Below are 19,505 nucleotides of genomic sequence, written 5' to 3'. Positions count from 1 at the left end.
TGCCAAACACAAGAGCTTGACACTTTTTGGCAAGTTGGCAAGCTGCGGTGCTATTCTGGACCGCTCTCGCGGCCATAGAAAACACTTTACTGCAAAATTACTTACAAAATACGCGAGATAAAAGCTTTTTCTACGGCCGCGAGAGCGTTTGGAATATCACCCCTGAATTGTTGTATGGTATGTTTACGTGCAAAATAAAGGTTTTTAAAAAAATAAATTTTTCTAAAAATATTTTTTTTTAAATTTAATGTTTCTTTTTTGGGTGATACCGTGTGTGTTGGATTTGTTCCGACGTTTCGGCTACCATTGCAGGAGCCATCATCGGAGTAAACTGTTTACCCATACACGGTATTACCCAAAAAAGAAACATATTGATAACAGTGACCGTTGCACATTTTTTCCAATTGTTTTCACATCATTATATATTGTGTTTTTGGCTAGTAAAATATTTTATTTTCGATTGACTTAGAACTTGATAAATCTAGTTAAGACAGTTAAAATAACTTTAATCTAATGTAATAATTTTATTCACATATAAGAGAAATAAATAAAAATATAAAGATGATATAATTTGCCTCGTGGTGTAGAAGTCAGAATATTTGGCAACCATGTAAAAGGTCTCGGGTTATTGAGATTTAAAAATATGTTTTGCTTTTAAATTTTCTTCTTTTAATGTTCATTTGAAACTTTTTTTTCATGTCGTATATTTTTAGCTTTTAAATTTTTAGTGCTTCACAGGTAAAATATTGCAATAAGTTGTATTATTTTTTAGGTAGTTTATTGAAAGATTGTTTAATGTTGTTTTTTGCATGGTCTAAGTCCCACTTAGCCCAGGGCAACGGTCTCATGGAGCTGGTACATACATAGTTAGATCTGTGATTACTATGCCTAAAATATTATCAATATACAAAATAAATCAAAATATGTTTACCTACTCAGTGACTAAATTAGAACTATAACAATCTCTTACGATATTTAAAAACATATTCTTTCAAAAGGGTTCTTTTAAATCAAATGTCAATCAATCAATCAAAGATTTCGTTCATGTAAATATAAATTTGATTATGTATTATTCAATCAAATAAGGGTGTTATTTTGATACATTTACGTAGTATCTTAAGTATTTTATATGGATCCAAATAAAATCCTCCAGTTTGACCAGGCGATGGCTCTCACAGGTGATATTTATACTGGATTTATTTTATACTAAATATATTAAGGTGAATGCAACTGGATGAAGATTATTGGATACCTATAAGATGTAAAAGCGTATTAAACGTGTTTTGCCAGCTCACAGCAGTATTAATATTAAATAAAAATAACAAAAAATAGTATTCACATAGAATTCAGAATAGTCCAGAAGGAGCGTAGAATCATATTTGAATACATCGGACTGTGTCCAACGATTCCCCCACTATGCCCTACTTTCGCCGCGAGCATTCGTGAGGTCGCAGCGTAATGTTGCTTGATGGGAAAAAAAATCATAACAAAAATGTAAGGTTAAAATAAAAAACAATCTATTAATTTCTCTTAAATTGTATTGTGCACGCGGAAATATTGATTGACACAACAGAGTAGATAAGTAAGGTCATTTAATAAGAGTAATTGAATTAATGAACTTTAAACTTAAAATATGAAACTAATTTTATTTTACTTAAAACGGATATTTTTATATCATGTTGAATAATATTTGATGTTTTAAAGATAATGTCGGTCAAATTTCCACCACAGAGTTGTTTAATCCGAGATCCAATTTTCATTAATTCTCTCATTAGATGAGCAAAGTAGGGTTAGCAAAATTTACTACCCTGTCAACACTAACAAAATTTCCATTTTGTTTCTTCGACAATCTGACAGATGGAAAAATAATTCAATGTTTAAGTAACGCCTTTGTTATATACACATCGATTTGCTAATTACACATGAAATGTGATTGCATCCTGTTTCTTTAAGATCCTAGAAGTATTTCTACACTTTAAAAGGACACAACACGGCATAGTTGAATTCAAATCAGGAGTTGCGTACTGAGCGACGTCTACAAAGAAACTAATGGGGCAAAACGTAAACCTACTCATTTATAAGTAGTTGAGTTGCCTTCTGTTTGATGTGCGTATGCGGTTTCTGGACTATTCCTAATTCTATGAGTATACACATTCACAATCCTTGTTTGAACTTCAGAAACAGAGAAATGACTCACGCAAAATTGCTTAAATAATTCAATCAGATGAAGAATGAGAAATATGAAACCATTAGGATTCAAAGTGAAATTATGTTGTTTAATACATATTGATTGTAACGTAAGTTGTTTGTGTTTTTTTTTTACAACTATCTAAACAATTACATTGCATTACAAATGGGTTTGAGACCATCACACTATCCAACAAAAGTGCGTATAAACTGAGAGTCATACAGAGAGCCATGGAGCGAGCGATGCTCTGAATTAGTCTTAGACACAATATAAGAAATGAAATCATAAAAACCAAAACAGAAATGCTTGACATTATCAAACGCGTTGCAACATTGAAATGGCACTGGACTGGTCATGTTGCTCGCAGCTCAGACGACAGATGGACAAAATGCCCCCTGTACTGACGCCCTCGGACTACTTTTGAAACCCCCGACAATCCCCCATCTTTGCTGGAGAGACGATATTGTGAAGCATTCGGGAAAAGCATGGATACAAATAGTCCAAGAACGTTTGGCATGGGGGAGGACGGAGGAAGCCTACGTCCAGGAGCGGATGGCTACTGGCTGAAGAAGAAGTATAATATAAACGTATTTTTACTGTTTTTTAATTTTTGTGATTAATTTGTGTATTTATTATGTTTATAACGTTATATGCAAAATCAATTTAAGAGTGTGCGTTTAAGTGCCATTCTACAATACTTTTTCTTGAATTTCGAACGAATTATCGATATAAGGAAATCGTGCGGTTTTCCTACTTTAAAACACTGTTTTTTATCAATCGCGCCATCAAAAAATAGTCTAAATGGACATCAGGAAAAACAATTATTTTCTAAGAAATTTCTGATAATAAAGGTTTTACATATGGGTTTAAAATCTAATTACTCTTCGACCGGGTTACGACAAATAACGCATCTTGAAATTTAGCCTAACCTTAGGTACTTTCATTGGTACTCATATAATGACAAGTTCTTTAAAAGACACTGTTAAATTAAAATCGATTGATGTTTATTACAATATGTTTTTATTTTATTTATAATCCTGCAGAAGTAAATCGAATGAAGATAAGACGGCCTCATGTTGTTCTAGTTATTGCGTTTGCGAGCCTTTAAATGAAATGCTGAATCCATTTTTTTTAAAACCACCCTACAAACTGCTACGTAAGACCGGTGTGAAATCGACCAAATAATTGGTCCAAATAGTTTTCTTCTCAAAGAGGTTCTCCCAACAGTATTTGTCAATTATTAATATTATTATAATGTTATAGGATTCGGACTGTATAACGTATGGATAACAATAGTGTGTGGAACAATTGTTCTGGGAACAGTACTGGAAACAATAGGAATAAGTTTTATTATTCCATCAGCTCAGTGTGATTTAAATTTAACATTAACCCATAAAGGGTGGGTTGGAGCTATTCCATTTACAGGTAAAAATATAGTTTTTAGTATTTAACTCATTCATCATTTTACCTATTATGACAACTATTGAACATTTTAACTTATCCGTAAATTATGTTGACATTTTTTCATATAAAAATAATCATTTTGTGGGGACTGCTGATTCACGGCGTTACAAAATGTCTCGTCGGTATGGCTTTGAGCGTGCATGCTACGCACTCTTTGGTATGCTCTAGAGACTAAACACGATATCAGAAGTCTGTCGAAGTCTTTTTATCAGCATGTAGCGTGTATCCTACTTTGTGTGTTTCAGAAAGTTTCTCAATAAACCATCGATAATAAAGAAAATAAGAAAGACTACTGTTTACTAACGCACAAATTAATTACAATCTAAATGAGTATATTTGACGAATAAACTTTATTATATTTAGACGGAATTGAAATGTTCCGCTTTTGACTACGATTGAGATAGTAAAAACTTTACGTTGAGGATCGTGAATTTTGAGTAGTTGTGACGAGACGTGAAGGAAAAAGAGGAAGAGTGACTAGTGAGAAAGCTTTAAATAGTCTTGCCTACGTCACTGATCCCCAGGGCTGCCAACCTCGCAGGTCTCTTGTTCTGGGTCTTTGAGGCACCAAAATATTAACTCTGATTTAATTTCTATTAAATCGGGATATGAATATGAAATAACACGATTAATTATTATGCATACCACAAAATATTGTAACATCACATTAAATTTGAGCATACTGAAAATGGTGAACAGTTTATCAAAAGTAGTATAGACGGTTGGGATTCTAGTTCCTCGTCTTCAATTATGATATATTACAATTATGATATATATGAGCTAGATAACAGAACGTCTTGCAGCTACAGAGCGCATGGACAATAAGAAATCTAGCCCCTATTTACATTTATACTAAAACATTCGTTTTAAAATGGCAAAATCGTATGATTCCCTAATTTTGCGTTCGTTTTACCAGACTACATCCTTATATTAAATAATATGGAGATTTTTCACATTAAAAAAGCCTTAAAAAATAATATTTTCAGTTTGTCCAAATTTTTGTAGACATGGACTGGATTTAACTTCCAGGGAAGCTTAATGGAGCTTAGAGAGTAGAGTGGCCACTAAAACCAGCCAATGAAAGGTCATAAGCCCTGTAAATGCCTTCCTCTTCTTCTGGTGCCTTGCTGGGTCCCCCCGACGTTGGCGATCACTACAGCAAAAGCATATGTATCTGTCCTGCGCTGCTTTTATATTTCGCAGCCAGGACGACTGCTTATTGATTTACTCGCCGTAGTGATTCCTGAGAAAAGATGACCAGAGTGGTTTTCCGTTGCCTTCTCTAGTGGATTTTTTTGTCGGGGTTACCTTCCTTTAGCTGGTTGGTTTTGGTTTTGAGGCGCCAAAAACTCGCCTTTCATCCTTTCGTTATCTGCTGTGATCACACTGCTATGAGTGTGATCCCATTGCCCAGGGTTCGCGACGTGGACGCTAACGAGTTGGACTAGTCAGTAGTGTTGCTGATGGAATGTAACTGGGCGTTTGCAGCATTTTATAGAATCGCATCCTCCAGCAAGATGAGACTCACTGCGACCCTTCTGACAGTTTGAACCCCTAAAAAAAATATATTCCCTTAATAAACAATCAAATAAGTTTACAGTTCAGTTCTCTTTTTTAATTAAAAATTAACCAATCGGGTAACCCCACTTTAACCCTTCCTCCCTCTCAACTCCCTACCAATTCTTCATTATCAGATGAAATATTTTTTAATTAAGCTTAGTGCATGTTTAGACACGTTGGAGTTCGCATCTCTATGAATCTGCATTGATTTACGTATTTTTGGAAATACTATATAGATATACTACCTTGATGGTGAAGGTGGAGGTGTATTTTAATATTTGCATGTTAGTGTAGTGAGTGTCTTGAAGAAGAGACGGGTACATGTCGAAACTCGTAGACTAAAAAAGTGGGTAAGTAGTTATATACTAATATTTACTAACTTTAGTATTCATAGTTGTTAATAAATACCTGTATTTTAAAATATCCTGTCTTTTACTAGATGTAACACAACATTACAGCTCCGTTTGCAAAGGATTATTTTAGTACCAGCTCTTAAGAGCTAAACACGCTCTACCACAAATTCAGTTCTATTTATTAGTCAAAATGACTTAAAAATTTTAGTTTTTGGGTAAATCACATACATTTTTTAAAATACTGCCACCTGCAGGTTTGCTACTCAGCTCCATATTTTGGGCTTATATGGCCGACACAAGAGGCCGAAAAAAGGTCCTTATGGTAGCCATGACTTTGGCCTCTGTTACATCGGCACTGTCCAGTTTGGCTCCCAATTTGTGGAGTTTTGCCTTCATGAGACTAATTTCTGCGCTTATGTAAGTTATATATTTTTTTAAATAAAATTTATGGCAACTGAAAGGGAAAATATTTTTGCGAAGGGAATATGGAGTTTAGAAATTCACAGAGCTTATAAGCTGTCATGTTTGGTGACCTGCCACTGCACATCATGCACCATTTTGCCTATATTTGAGCATCCACATTGCCTCAACTCTTCCATCTGTTGACTTTTAAGAAGTAAAAGAGCTGAAACCGTTATCATGTGGGTGAGATTCGTTCAGCTGAATCAATTCACCTACTGGGCCAACGCCTGAAAACAATTTTCCAATTTGAATGTTACACAGTGTGTAAAGTGGCCACTTAAACCAGCCAATGACAGGTCATTAGCTCTGTTAATGCCTAGACTCTCATATTCCCTTCTCAAAAATGTCTTTTCTCTCTGTTGCAACAAATTTAAATATCAGATTTAAGCTGCTCGCTTAGAATTAACATGATAATAAAAATAATATAAATTCCATTCTTCGATTCCATACATGGTCAGAATGATTAATTTTGCCTCCTGGGACCAAACATTTATTTACCAACGTAAGAAAGTGTAAAATAACTATTTGAAAGTGTGTAAAATCACCTAATGAAAAGTTGAAATCCTTGTAAAAGCCTAGACTTTCATACTTCCTTGTAAAAGAGATCATCATGAAATTGAAACATCTATCAAAATTATTATAACTATTGTTTGCTTGCTAATCAATGTCATTTATTTTTATCAGGATGTCTGCAGCTAATGTGTGTGTATTCCCTTTCTACGGAGAATTCACTCCTAAGGAGTACGTGGACACCATGATGTCAGTTTTGTCGTCTATAATAGTCTTCAGCTCGGCTATTGGTGCACGTATGTATAGTATAGTATATACTTGACGTTGTAATCCATTCATCAGATACACAGTGACTGATAGATTAATGCAATGCTCTATGCACGTTTTATTTTATTTTATTTTATTTGACACTTTATATACATATACAATATATATCATATTAGGGCGGGCATATTGCCTTAAAGCAATTTCTTCCTACCTACCCAAACCGTTCAGTTTGAGATAATAATTATTATATGGACATATTGAATCTTACAATTTTATACAAAAATTAAAGACTAAGATTAACAAAATAAAAAAATATTTTTTAAAATTAACACTATATGAAGAGAGGAGAGGGGATGAGAAGGAAACAAGAAGGATAAAGGAACAATTTAATTTTTTAGATAGTGACATTTCAATCTTGACTTAAATGTAAATAAAGAAGGGGCGTCTCTAACATTAGTGGGTAGATTATTCCACAATCGAGCTGCTACTACTGTGAAAGAGGAGGCAAGAAAATTAGAGCGATGACAGGGTATTAAAAGGGTTCTCTCGTTACTAGAACGAAGAGATAGTCCGTGTTGTGAAAGAGGTTGATGAGCTCTCTCAAATAAACAGGCGAAGTGGGATTATTTAAAATATTGTGAAGAAGTGATAGAATGTGAATGTTTCTTCTATGCCTGATACTGGGCCAGTGTAGTTGCGTGCGATACTCGGTTATGTGGTAAAATTTGCGAAGATCAAAGATATAACGTATACAAACATTCTGTAATCGTTCTAACTTATCAAGTAATTCAGAGTTAGCATCTGGATAGCATACATCCGCATAGTCAAGGAGTAGAAGAAGTGGAAGTCCGTTTTAGTGCGAAAAAGAAAATGATTCTTTAAATACTGACGTAAAATATAATTAAAATATTTTTTAACTGTATTGTAGTATCTGAGGAAATTTTCTGATTTAAGTACGGCGTGATAATTTTAATCATAAATATGCTATAATAAGTACAAGTATCTTGATGCAGTAGCATATTTATCACCTTAATAAAAATAAGAAATGATAAAAATGCTGATGGATGCATTAAATAAAATAAATAAAAATATATGATTTTTAGTGATTGCTTAGGCATTTTTCATATTTTGAATTTTACTAGCCTCTAGCTGGATTATTTCATTTATAAGATAAGCTGTAATAACGAAGTTCGGTGCTACGGGAAATTGAATACAAAAAGTGTTTTCTTGTGTGCGGTAAAAATTAGAGCATCAAATTGTACTACAAGTTTCTTGAAAATGTACGAAAAAACAATTGTATATTTTAACAAAAATGCACTACCTTGAACGACGTTCACTGGTTCATATGAACCAACCAATGATATGAGAGCTGTGAAGGATATCCGGTTTTCTTAACATAAACGAACCAATCGGAAGAACTGACAGAGAAGAACATCTGACGTCACGCGCGGAGTTATTTCAGAAATACAAACGAAAAAAGAAAAATATTTTGAAAAAAAAAAATAGGTTAGTTTAAAAGTCTTTTGACAAATACAGGTTTTTTTTTAAACACAAAACTTCCTCATTGTACACGAAAGGTTCTCTAAAATGTGTAAAAAAATTCATAAAAATTAACTACTTTAAATGACATCACATTTTCTTCTAAATAAACCAATAATAGTGTGTTGCGATAGATTTACGAGACATCAACCTACCAATCAGAACAACTCACCAAAGAGAGCTTGTGACGTCGCGCGCGGAGTAATAAAAAACATACAAAAAATCTTAGCGATGATAAAACGCAAGCAAATAAAAAATACAGTTTTTTTGCTATTTCATAGATTTAAAGGAAAAAATAATATTTTAAAAACCACTGAGCTTACTACTTGGTATACCAATGCAGTGCCATATGCACCACTAAATTTGAATAAATAAATAATTTTCCTAAAAATTTGTGTAATTACAATTTGCTCATGAGGAAAAATGACAATATATTTTTTTAATTATTCTTTTTTTATTTTTTATTTTTTTATTTTTAGAAAAAATTTATATTTGCGTTCTTATGATTTACCCTAATGTTTCATTTTTAGGGCCATTTTCAATGAGTTGTAAATAACTCACTATATATATTAGAAAATGTTAATCAAGTTGGGGTAGAGTGGGATTCGAACCACGGACCTCTGAGCCGTGAGTCCGAGACACTAGCCATGGGATCACAACTCGACTAAATAATTCCAGCATTTAATTTGCCAAACTCGCAATTAAAGCAGCAAAGTTAAATTCAATTGAAATTGCGGTTTATGAAATTGAAAAAAAAAATTAAAGAAACTCGATTTTTTAAGACCCTCGGTCTTTAAAACGGTTTTCGGATATGTGCAAAAAGTGCTTTCGCTGTGATAAAAATAATGATTTCATATCCTGAATGAACATATTAAGTTGTCAAAAAGTTGTTAAAACGAAAGCCATTTTCAAGAGATATGTACAATTATAATATCTGAGGGGAGGGGCCATTACAGGAGACTGTTGCCAGACATTGCATGGATTTATATGCAATTAATCGTGTTGAAAATTCTCAAAATAATTTCAATGTAAAGTCAATAAATTAGAACTTAATATTAAAAAATGCAAAATAATGTCATTTCATAGAAGAAAACAACCGATTTCCTTCGAGTACCTAATAGAAAACTCTAAAATTGATGTAGTTAAGTCCATCAGAGATTTAGGAGTAGTTTTGGACTATAAACTTACATACAACGAGTATATAGATAATACAGTAAATTAATCACTGAAATTACTTGGCTTCATTAACAGAATATCCTCTTATTTTACTAATGTCCGTACAATCAAAACACTTTATTGCTCAAATGTTCGCCCTCTTCTTGAATATGCCTCCGTGGTCCGGTCTCCATTCTATGTCAATTGCATAAATCACATTGAATCAGTCCAACATCGCTTGCTTCGAAAAGTAGCATGGATGCTTGGACTAGAGAGAGGTAATTATTCTTATCCTGATATAGAGTCAATGTTATATATTTCTAGTCTACAAAAACGTAGACCGTATTGATTCCATATATGTTCGGCATACTAAATGGTATAATCGATGTTCCATAATGATGACAGTAATGACTGGGACAACTAAAATTCAATATTCTGACTCGTAGGTTGAGAAACAATGAAGTACTGTTCATCGATCAGCATAGAACAAACTATGGCCTTGAATTTAGTTAAAATAAAACACTTTGTAAATTTACCACACAAGAGTTTATTACATTAAATACACGACTAGTTTCGGGTAATCAGTATTACCCATCCTCAGGTGTAAATATAAAATAAACTAAAATACACACACAGATTAATATTAGGTACTGATAGTGTTGGGTGGAAGGGGAAAGGTAATGTGAGGTGGAGGGGATGGGGTTTTCCTAATAATCGGAAATATTGAAAGCAGGGGTGACGAATTTTGGAATATAATATTATGGCCTTAATTCTCCAATGACCCGTCTTTGTCGTATTGTTAACTCAAGACAAGATTTGGACTTCTTTGGTTTAAGTTTACAACGATTTAAACGAGCACTAAATAAATAGTCCAGATCTTGTCTCGATGTCCCTTATGTTCGTCAATGCTTCTTTTTTTCTTTTTTTAATGTTTTGAACTATTATTTTATTGTATTATTTAAATCCTATAAATTGTATACATGGACAATGTCCGTTAATAAATAAATAACTAAATTGACCAGATGTTGATAAAAAATTATGTTTATATAATAATTGTTTTTTTATATTGAATAATACGTATCGGTACCACGTTCCATTATGCAGTATCCCAACTCAACTCAGGACTCTCGGCTTCGTGGAGTTAGGGATATGTTATTGATGTAAATTTGCAGCTGTCATTAAATGCTTGCAACTTTTCAGCTCTTGGGTGAATTACTTCATTCTTATGATCCAATCACAAACGCAACATTAGCGTATGCAACATTATGAGCATATAAAATCTTGAAAATGGTGTAGGTTTAAAATACTGATGTTGTAAATTTAAAAAATAAAATGCAATATTTTCAGTGATTGCTTGGGCAGTTTTCTCTTTTGAATTCAACCAACCCCTGGCAGGTTTGGGGATAAGTTTTCGTCCATGGAGACTACTGGTCATTGTGTACGCTATGCCATTCCTCGTAGCTACCTTCTGCCTGGCATGGGTCCCAGAAAGCCCGAAATTCCTCTTGATACACGGCGGAGCTGATGAGACCCTCCTCATACTGAAAAGGATGTATCAGTGCAACACGAGGAAGCATCAAGATACTTTTCCGGTTAGTAACCTTAGAAAACGGTGACTCAGCAGACTCACCCTTTTCAAAGGGCTCTGTTTAACTGGCTCTACTTTTTTTCCAACATAATATGTAATAGATCATCGTCAACAGGGTTTATACACTTTTTTTGGTTAAATTTTGAAATAAATAAAACATTACGATGGTAACGGTATTATTCTCCTCTTTTTTCTCTAACTCATATAGTGTCCATACGGCTCGACTGTGGAATCATCTCTCATCCACCTTCGAAAATGTTACAACATTTTCTCTGTTTAAATCACGTCTGAAAAAACATCCCCTTTCTCTTCCTTAATCTCTCCTCCTTTCCTCTTTTCTCTTTTTTCCTTTTTCCTATTGAGTCATAGTTTTGATTTAAACAAATACGTTTATTTCAATTTTTAAATATCTTTAGCTTTTTAATATTTATTTTCAATTGAATATGTTCTGTAACTTGAATTATAAAAATAAAACTATTATTTTATTGGTTGGTTGGAAAAAATTCCATTTGGCAATAAGCCCGCCAATGTACAAATAACATTATGAACAAAACGTTAAATAAATCAATTATTACTTATTCCGTGGTACGTTGGATAAATTTTCTATGGAGGTTTAGAATAGTTTTAATTAGATGAAAAATAAGCACTTCGCGCACTATGGGGCAAACGGCACGTATTACGTTACCGCGTTATACTTATACACTATGTTTATTAGAAGCGTACTCGGCGGGCATAACGTGTGACGTCAAAGCTACGACGAGATTCAAACTGCGAGCTGTTTTGTATGTGTTCGTTTTTTAAACAGAAAATTATGAATGAAAACTGTTTTTTTTATTTATTGATAGTTATATCAATAGAATTCTTAAAATCAACTGTTCATTTTAAATTTATTTTTAACGTTATTCCCTATTTGTGAAAATACGCCTGTTTAAAGGAATAGCCCACTAAGCTTCTATTTTAGCTTAGCTTAGCTTGTCAGTAGGTGAGAAAGAATTTATGTGGAAGGAAGTTATGAAAAATACACCACAACACCCAGACCAATTGAGAAAAAAATCTTTCTTTGATGATTTTCTAACAACTGGTGGGAGTTGAGCCCGCGATGCCAGATTCACAGTTGGCCGTCTTACCAATTGCTCCACGGCACCTGTCTGAGTAGTACTTCTATCATTGCGAAAAAAAAATCTTCGCATCCTAACATTTAAATGTAACCTAGGCAGAACCATTTAGTAAATCCTGATGATAAGGCACTGGAAACCTGTCGACTAAAAATTAAAGTGGTCTACAAAAATTTATTAACAAAAAATGTAGAATGATGATGATGGTAAGCCACATCTTAAAAATTAAACTCTCATTTAAATTGTTTTGAAAAATCTTGTTTTTATATCTGTATTATTTAAGGTTGAGGATATAATCATAGACGACATGGATCACTTAGGATTAAGGGTCGAAGGAAAATCAGCCTTCAGAACTATATGGAACCAAACGTCTCCCTTATTCGCCCCACCGCATTTAAAATATATTTTAATATTTGCGCTGTTAAATTTTGGAATCTACGCCAGGTATTCGTATATACGTATTATTTACACAAATAGCTCACGAAGACTTATCCAAGAAAACGAATGCAGAGAACTTTATCAATCCGTATTTTCAAAGCTGAATTATGCCTCAAATAATAATAAACTTCGTTTGGCTGTAAACAGACCTGTAAAAAATGCATTTAAGATAAATTTCCCAACTAATAACGTGAATTTTAACGTAATACTGATTGAAAAGAAATTAAGAATACTTTACGGGAAGGAATATAGAAGTCTAGGCATCCACAGGCCTTATAACCTGTCATTGGTGGGTTTAAGTGGCCATCTTACGCACTGGGTAAAATTTACTATTCTATCTATTTTCGGGCGTTGCCCAGTATGTAGGTAACATAATTCAACCAGATGAATCTCACCGAATCAGTAAAGGTTTTAGCTCTTTGACTTCACAAACATCAACAGGTGGATGCATCGAAGGAATATATTTCAATATAGGCAAAATGGTAAATGTTACACAGTGTGTGAAGTGGCCATTTAAACCACTCAATTACATCAAATAAACCTGTAGATGCCTAGTCTTCTATATTCCCTTCTCTAAAATGTTCGTTATCTCTGTTGTAACATGTTGCTAGGGGGTTGCTGGAAAAATTTGGTCAATCTCTGAATATTGTCAATATTAACTGGTTGACAATATTTTTGATCACTTTATACACTATGTAATACTCACGATCTTCTTTTTAAATATATTCTTCTGATTTAAGTTTCGATCCCCTGGATGGGTTTGCTGCAAAACACCTGTTTTTCAATAAAAACATCTATGTTTTTTTGATTCTCACATATTATGTTAATTTTTGTGAACCTTTTTTTGAAAACCTTTATATCCATATGGGTGAGATTTCTAATTGTTTCAAACGTCTGAAAATACTTTTGTTTTATCTTTTAATAATTTACTTAAAATTCAGATCGATTAAGCCAATTTCCTGTCTGAAATCAATTTCGATGCTCCCCTTCGTCACACTCGACATTCTATATTATTCAATAGGAACATATGCAACACCAAAGCAGCCCAAAACTCTCAACAGGAAGAGCTATCAGTACTTTTTCAATATATAAGAAGATGTACGATTTGGATTTGTTCAACGACTCCGGTCCCCGCTACAAACGTCATTTATAATATTTTTTTGTAAAGTTTCGCCATACAAAAAAAGTATAATAGATTATAAATAGAGTCATGTCTAAGAAAAGATAATCTTTGAATATCCTAGCACTTGTGTGATTAGGATGAAGATGTAAATTTTTTCCTATCAAGAATCACTAATTTTCAGTAAAAATATTTTTTCTAGTACGAGTTCTTTTATGATATGGTTACCAGACATTGCGAATAAGTTTCGAGAAGGACTTTCCATGGATGGCGCGAGTGGCCGCAGTTTTTGTGAACTTGTAAATTATAGTATACAAAAACAAAAAAGCAACAGCCCCAACGTAAGTTTTTAACGAACTTACACAACTGAATAATAATAATCATTATCGTGTCATTATAATTAAACTAAGATACACGAAATGTAACTGTAACTACAATTCTTATAAAATATCCGATACACCCATATCCAGTACCAATGCTTTGTATGCTTTTTGTGCATTCTGATGTCGAAATGATGAAGTTTTTCTTTTCTAGTCTGTGATTCCTTGTGACGATACTTTCCATCCAAACTCATATCCGCTGGTGCTGTCCTTGATATGTATTATAGGAATAGTCAACGTTTTCATGGCAATCGCCTTGAAGTGGACTCAAAAGAAGATAGCCTTGGTGGTCATTATAGGGATCGGATGTTTTGCAGCCATTAACATAATCTGGATAAAGAATCCGTGGGTTTCCTGGGTGTTCTTCACAGTATTCCAATGTTGCGCTATTGTTAGAGGGATCCTCGTAGCATATGGAGTCGAATTGTTCCCTACTAACTACAGGTTTCTTATTTTAATCATTATATTATTAGTACCGACCTTTAGGTTCTTGTCTTGAACAGTGTGATTCTGGAAATATAATGGATTTATGAATTATGATTTTCTTTTAGGCTTGATAGGTTTTAATTTTTTATACATGTCTAAATCTTGCGTCTTTAAAACAAGGAGAATAACGCGAAAAAGTTGTTCTTTGTGAACTGTTACAGAATGGTCAGTAGAAGGGTGGCAAAGGCTCTGGTTTACCCAATCAGACTTGTTTCTCTCTTCTCTTTACTAACAAGCCAATAATCTAACATACGTCAGAATTGTGAAAATTAGAATAACTGTTACAGACAAAATGACTATAATTTGCTGAGGTACACTGGCGATTATAGGGGCATTGAAAGCAATGTAAATTCTTAAAAACGCGAATCTTTTGAATATTAAAGTGAAAAGAAGTAATTAACCGTCCATTAAAGCTTAGAACCTAAAAAAGGGACTTCCAATATAAAGTACATACCCTTAAATATGAATGTGAATTGGGCAATTAAAATGACAGGAATGAAAGTAGACTAAATTTTGTTAAAATTCGATCTCTCGGGCAAATGCCGAGATCCATGCAGTATGCAAGGCTGAGACAAGCATTATTAAAAAAAAATGGTGCTCTGTTGGTTTGGACATATAGAGAAAACGGATAGCAAAGAACGACTAAAAAAATTAACCATACAAGCCCGGTGGACCGAGAAAGACATAACATGACCAAATCATATAATTACTTTGAAAATAAAAAATCGGAATAATCGGCGTGCCTGGATGAGAAGATTTATGTATGTAGAGGATGCAAGATCCATATGTAAAGATAAAGTAATGTGACGTTTTTCTTCATTGTCTACCCCTACAGTGAAAGGGCTTGACGATTTGTTTTTTTGGTAAGTGCAATCATATTTTTAATTGGTTTTAATAACCTCAAGCTTAAGAGGTGACCGGCTGTTTTTTTTAGTGAAATTGGTTGCGGATAGTCTGAAAGGTTGATGATAGCTGATATATGTATATATGTATATATAGCCCAACACATGTTTTTGTTTGAATCGTTATTTTATATTTATTAATTTTTGAAATTCTTTTTTATTTTTATGAAAAATAACGTATTACGTAACCTCTTTTTTCTGAAAAAAACATTAAATTTGTAATACTTTTATGTACAACAGCATAAAAAAAATATATAATCACAATATTTTGAATATATACAGATGTTAATAGATTTTTTTGTCTTTGAAAATTTGAACAAACACAAAATTTTGTTCATTGTGCAAACGTACAAAAAGTGTTATTTTATATATGTTCATGTATGTGTAAAAATATGATCATCTTTTGATTTTCTATTTTGATTTTCCTATTTTATGCTGTAATTTTTCAGGGCCATGGCTCTTTGCTTACTACTTATATTTGGACGGATAGGAATTATCACAGGCTCCAATATAATTGGGCGCATCATGGAGGCATATTGCCCAGGCAATTTCATCATATTTGCATTACTGCTTCTAGGTAATACAACATTATATTATTAAAGGTCGTACCTTTGTATGGAAACAATTCGTTTGTCTCAGAGTAACAATTCACTAGAGAAGCCCTTTAGTTATATTGCTTAAAACAAACGTTTGACAACACACGCGTAACGGACGGTTTCGGTTTGGATTTGCAATTCTCGACCCGAGTATCTACGGCCCGTTGTTTTGCTGTAATCTGTAGCTAACTTTTTTATTTGTATTTTATTATTAATAAAACATACACAAGATATCATGCTCCCAGGAGTTATAAAAAAAACTCGACGGTACATACAAAAAAAACATTTTTTTGACAATACATAATATCAGTAAATAGAATCCAAAATAATGAGAAATCATAATATTTTAAACATAAAACTCAGTATTATAACGCTAGTTTAATGAATTACATTAATTTCTATCGATATCCAAAAGATTTAAGTAATATTTTTTAACTTCGTAGTTAATAATCATAAAATGGTTTTTCACCGTATCGGCGACTCCACTAGCCAGTGGCGTGTTATTACTTTAAAGCCTTATGTTCACTCTCAAAATGAGCCTACAAATACACGGTAAAATAAACATCGTAAAACAAACAATCAGTAAAAAAATTACTTTCTTTATTTTCTAAATCCAATAAAGTACGTCCTATTATGTAGGGGGAGGAGAGGGCATAATGGGGTACCGGGGTATAGCGGGGTGGCGCTCTGCCATCCCATAGTAGAAGTCACATAGTATGCGAAATACCGAGCCACGATTGGTTTTTAGCTGTCGCGCCAATTGCACTAGCGTTAGACGCTGTCCCGTAGTCAGATTTTTCTCTGCGTGTAACTTTATCGAGCACCGTTTTGCTGAAATATTTGACGAATTTCATTTTGAGTTACTTTACTCTGTCGTGAATGTTTGTGGGGTGAAATAAACCTATTAATTGGGGTGGACGCTTAAATATGAAAAAGCTAATAAAAGAATTGGCTATAAACAAAGGTAAGATGGCGCTGTCCTTGTTCTTTTTTGCAAGTATCTTGGGGCAAAGTGGGGTGTACTGGAAAGGGCATAGTGCGGTTCTTTTATTTAAGTACCCCCTATGCCCTATGGGGCAAACGGTATGCCGTTTCATGAAGATTGAAATATTGATTTATTATTCCATTGTCGGCCTTGTGGTGTAATGGTCAGTGCGTTTGCTTACCATGCAAGAGGTTACGGATTTGATTCCCGACAAGGTTTACATGAAATATTTATTTAAAAGTTTGTTTTTACACTAGAATATTTCATCGTCTCAGGACTGGTAACTGAAGCGTAAGACTGATCATCTTACCTTATGTACCAATGCAGTCCCTTATGCGCCATTAGGTGCGGAAAGGGAATGATGATGATGATATTCTATTGTTTCAGTCAATATGGTTAGAACATATTAGAGAAAAACCGACCAACACTCAGGTCTATGGAGTCTATAAAAAAAGAAGAAAATAAACAATAAATAAGTAGAGATGATGAATCCTCAGCTGATGAAGACGCCGAGTGTATTTATTGTGGGTACTTGTGGTCCGAGTCAAATGAGGGATAGATAAAATGTGCAATCGCTGGGCAAACTGCTCGTGTGCCGGAGAAGTTTATGAGGACGATGACGCCACCCACTTGTGTGCCATGTGCATTGACGATTGAGTTTTGCTATTGAAGTCAATATTTTGTACTTTTAATTTTAGTTATTCTCAAATATATATTTTTTCAATAAAAAATTCGTTGTAATAAAGAAATGACCACTGTATTCGATTTTTTAAAGATACCCAACACTGCCCCACCTGGCACTCCGTTTTGCTCCTTTGTGCGGGGTAAAGTGGGACAAACTGCTATTAGAGTATATTTTTATTTTGTAGCTAAACTGTTATAATGAAAATATATAACGCAAATCTCGCATCATAAACGACATTACTAATAAACCATTCTCAATAAACTAAATTATCATTTATAACTGAGTAAAACGTCTTTACATACTTGCCCCACTTTGGCCCCCCGCCCCCCTCTCAGTCAGAGTCAATACAAAATATATAATAATCCCCGATCGATAAATTAAAGTCGATGTTCCGTTGGAATCTGTAAAACGGTAATCAATCGCGGTGAGAAGCTTTTATCGCGTCGATTATTACTTTTTACCGATAGTAGCGAAGCGCCCATAGTGATTGAACTGCAGGAGCAGCGTGGGTATGTAATGGGCTAGCTGCCTCACCTTGTATTGGGGTTTAATGGGTGTTTATTTTTCTTTCAGTATGCATCATAATGTGTTCAGTATTACCAGGGAAGAACAGCACACCTATTGAGGTTCACCATGAAATAAAATCTAAGATATCAATGTTATAACTAAGTATTGGTTATATTATAAAATACAAAAAATATTTAAGGAAGAACGTTGCCATGTATGTGAAATTATATTTTTGTATGATAATTCATTATGTATCTCAAACATTTTAAATATATAACCCTTTTAAAAATAGTTTCATTAATTATAACCCGGTTGTTTGATCATTAATCATCGTCATCATAAGCTCGACAGCCCTGGGTGGGCCTTGTCTGATTCCAGACGTCTCTTCCATTTCCGTCTGTCTGTTGTCTTTGTCTTCCAGTTTGTTATTTATTCATCAAAATACACAATCAGCACTACTGCCAATTACAATCTACCCAATTAAATATAAGTACGTAATTACTAAAACGTGTCTTTAAAAAAAAAGAACAATAAAGCTCCAACATATGGTCCATAAAAACAATAATAAATAATTGCGAAAAGTCACTAATACACATTATAGAGAGAGGAAGAATCTAAAGCTGGTAATCCCAGGATGGAAAAGATCCACCTCTCTCGGTAGGCTGTTCAACAGACCTATCATTCTCCCCAAAGGCATTATCAACGGTAAATTTGTCCTGCATTCAGGAAGAACGAATGGTCTGTGTTGTCTAGCTCTTAAATAGTTGCTCGGTACATAAAATTTTATGCGCTCTTAAATGTTGAGATTGTAAATTAACCCGTTTAGAAGTTTAAAGGCCATCATCATAAGCTAGGCAATGCTCCTTCTGGCCCGCAAATTTGTGCTACCAAGCATACCTAAAAAGAACAATGATGGTTACTGCAATGGGTAGTATCCATACTCTCTCATGTAGAGGTAACGAAGAAAGTTCTGTGTTCTCTCAACCACTAGTGAGTAAGTTATTTGTAGTTTACATGCATCAGCCCTGACATAATCCATCCGTCGTACTTTGGGCCTTTCTGGTCGTCTACGTCCTTGTGGCGCAGTTAGTGTGAAGAATTGTATGGGGCTGTCGTCGTCCATTCTGATTACGTGACCAGCCCATCTTAAACGCCCTCCATTGATACAAGTAGTACATTCACGGTATTTCAGGGCCAGACTGCGA

The 19,505-nt window shown here is 33.9% G+C and overlaps 1 protein-coding gene across 3 annotated transcripts; it reads left to right on the top strand.

The window, feature by feature from the left end:
* The first annotated feature begins 1,008 nt into the window (after positions 1 to 1,008).
* LOC148275067 (synaptic vesicle glycoprotein 2B-like) lies at positions 1,009 to 18,591 on the top strand. 3 transcript variants are annotated; one of them, XM_088236202.1, is made up of 10 exons: positions 1,009 to 1,178; positions 3,452 to 3,613; positions 5,820 to 5,982; positions 6,712 to 6,833; positions 10,846 to 11,090; positions 12,485 to 12,645; positions 13,962 to 14,100; positions 14,294 to 14,583; positions 15,977 to 16,104; positions 18,367 to 18,591. In XM_088236202.1, the coding sequence occupies exons 1-10, from the start codon at positions 1,130 to 1,132 to the stop codon at positions 18,456 to 18,458; spliced, it is 1,551 nt and encodes a 516-aa protein (XP_088092328.1). In that variant the 5' UTR covers positions 1,009 to 1,129; the 3' UTR covers positions 18,459 to 18,591. The 3 variants fall into 3 exon arrangements, 2 of the variants coding, with proteins under 2 accessions (XP_088092328.1, XP_088092329.1); XM_088236203.1 differs by lacking the exon at positions 5,820 to 5,982; XR_015824122.1 differs by lacking the exons at positions 12,485 to 12,645; positions 15,977 to 16,104; positions 18,367 to 18,591 and having other exon boundaries at positions 14,294 to 14,431.
* Positions 18,592 to 19,505: the final 914 nt, after the last annotated feature.

This window comes from Micrasema longulum, unplaced genomic scaffold (assembly GCF_059751315.1).
Source record: "Micrasema longulum isolate JH-2025_06_02 unplaced genomic scaffold, ASM5975131v1 h1tg001520l, whole genome shotgun sequence".
Lineage (NCBI taxonomy): Eukaryota > Metazoa > Arthropoda > Insecta > Trichoptera > Brachycentridae > Micrasema > Micrasema longulum.
The sequence above is the reverse complement of the archived record's forward strand: the minus strand, read 5'-3'. Positions and strand labels throughout refer to the sequence as shown.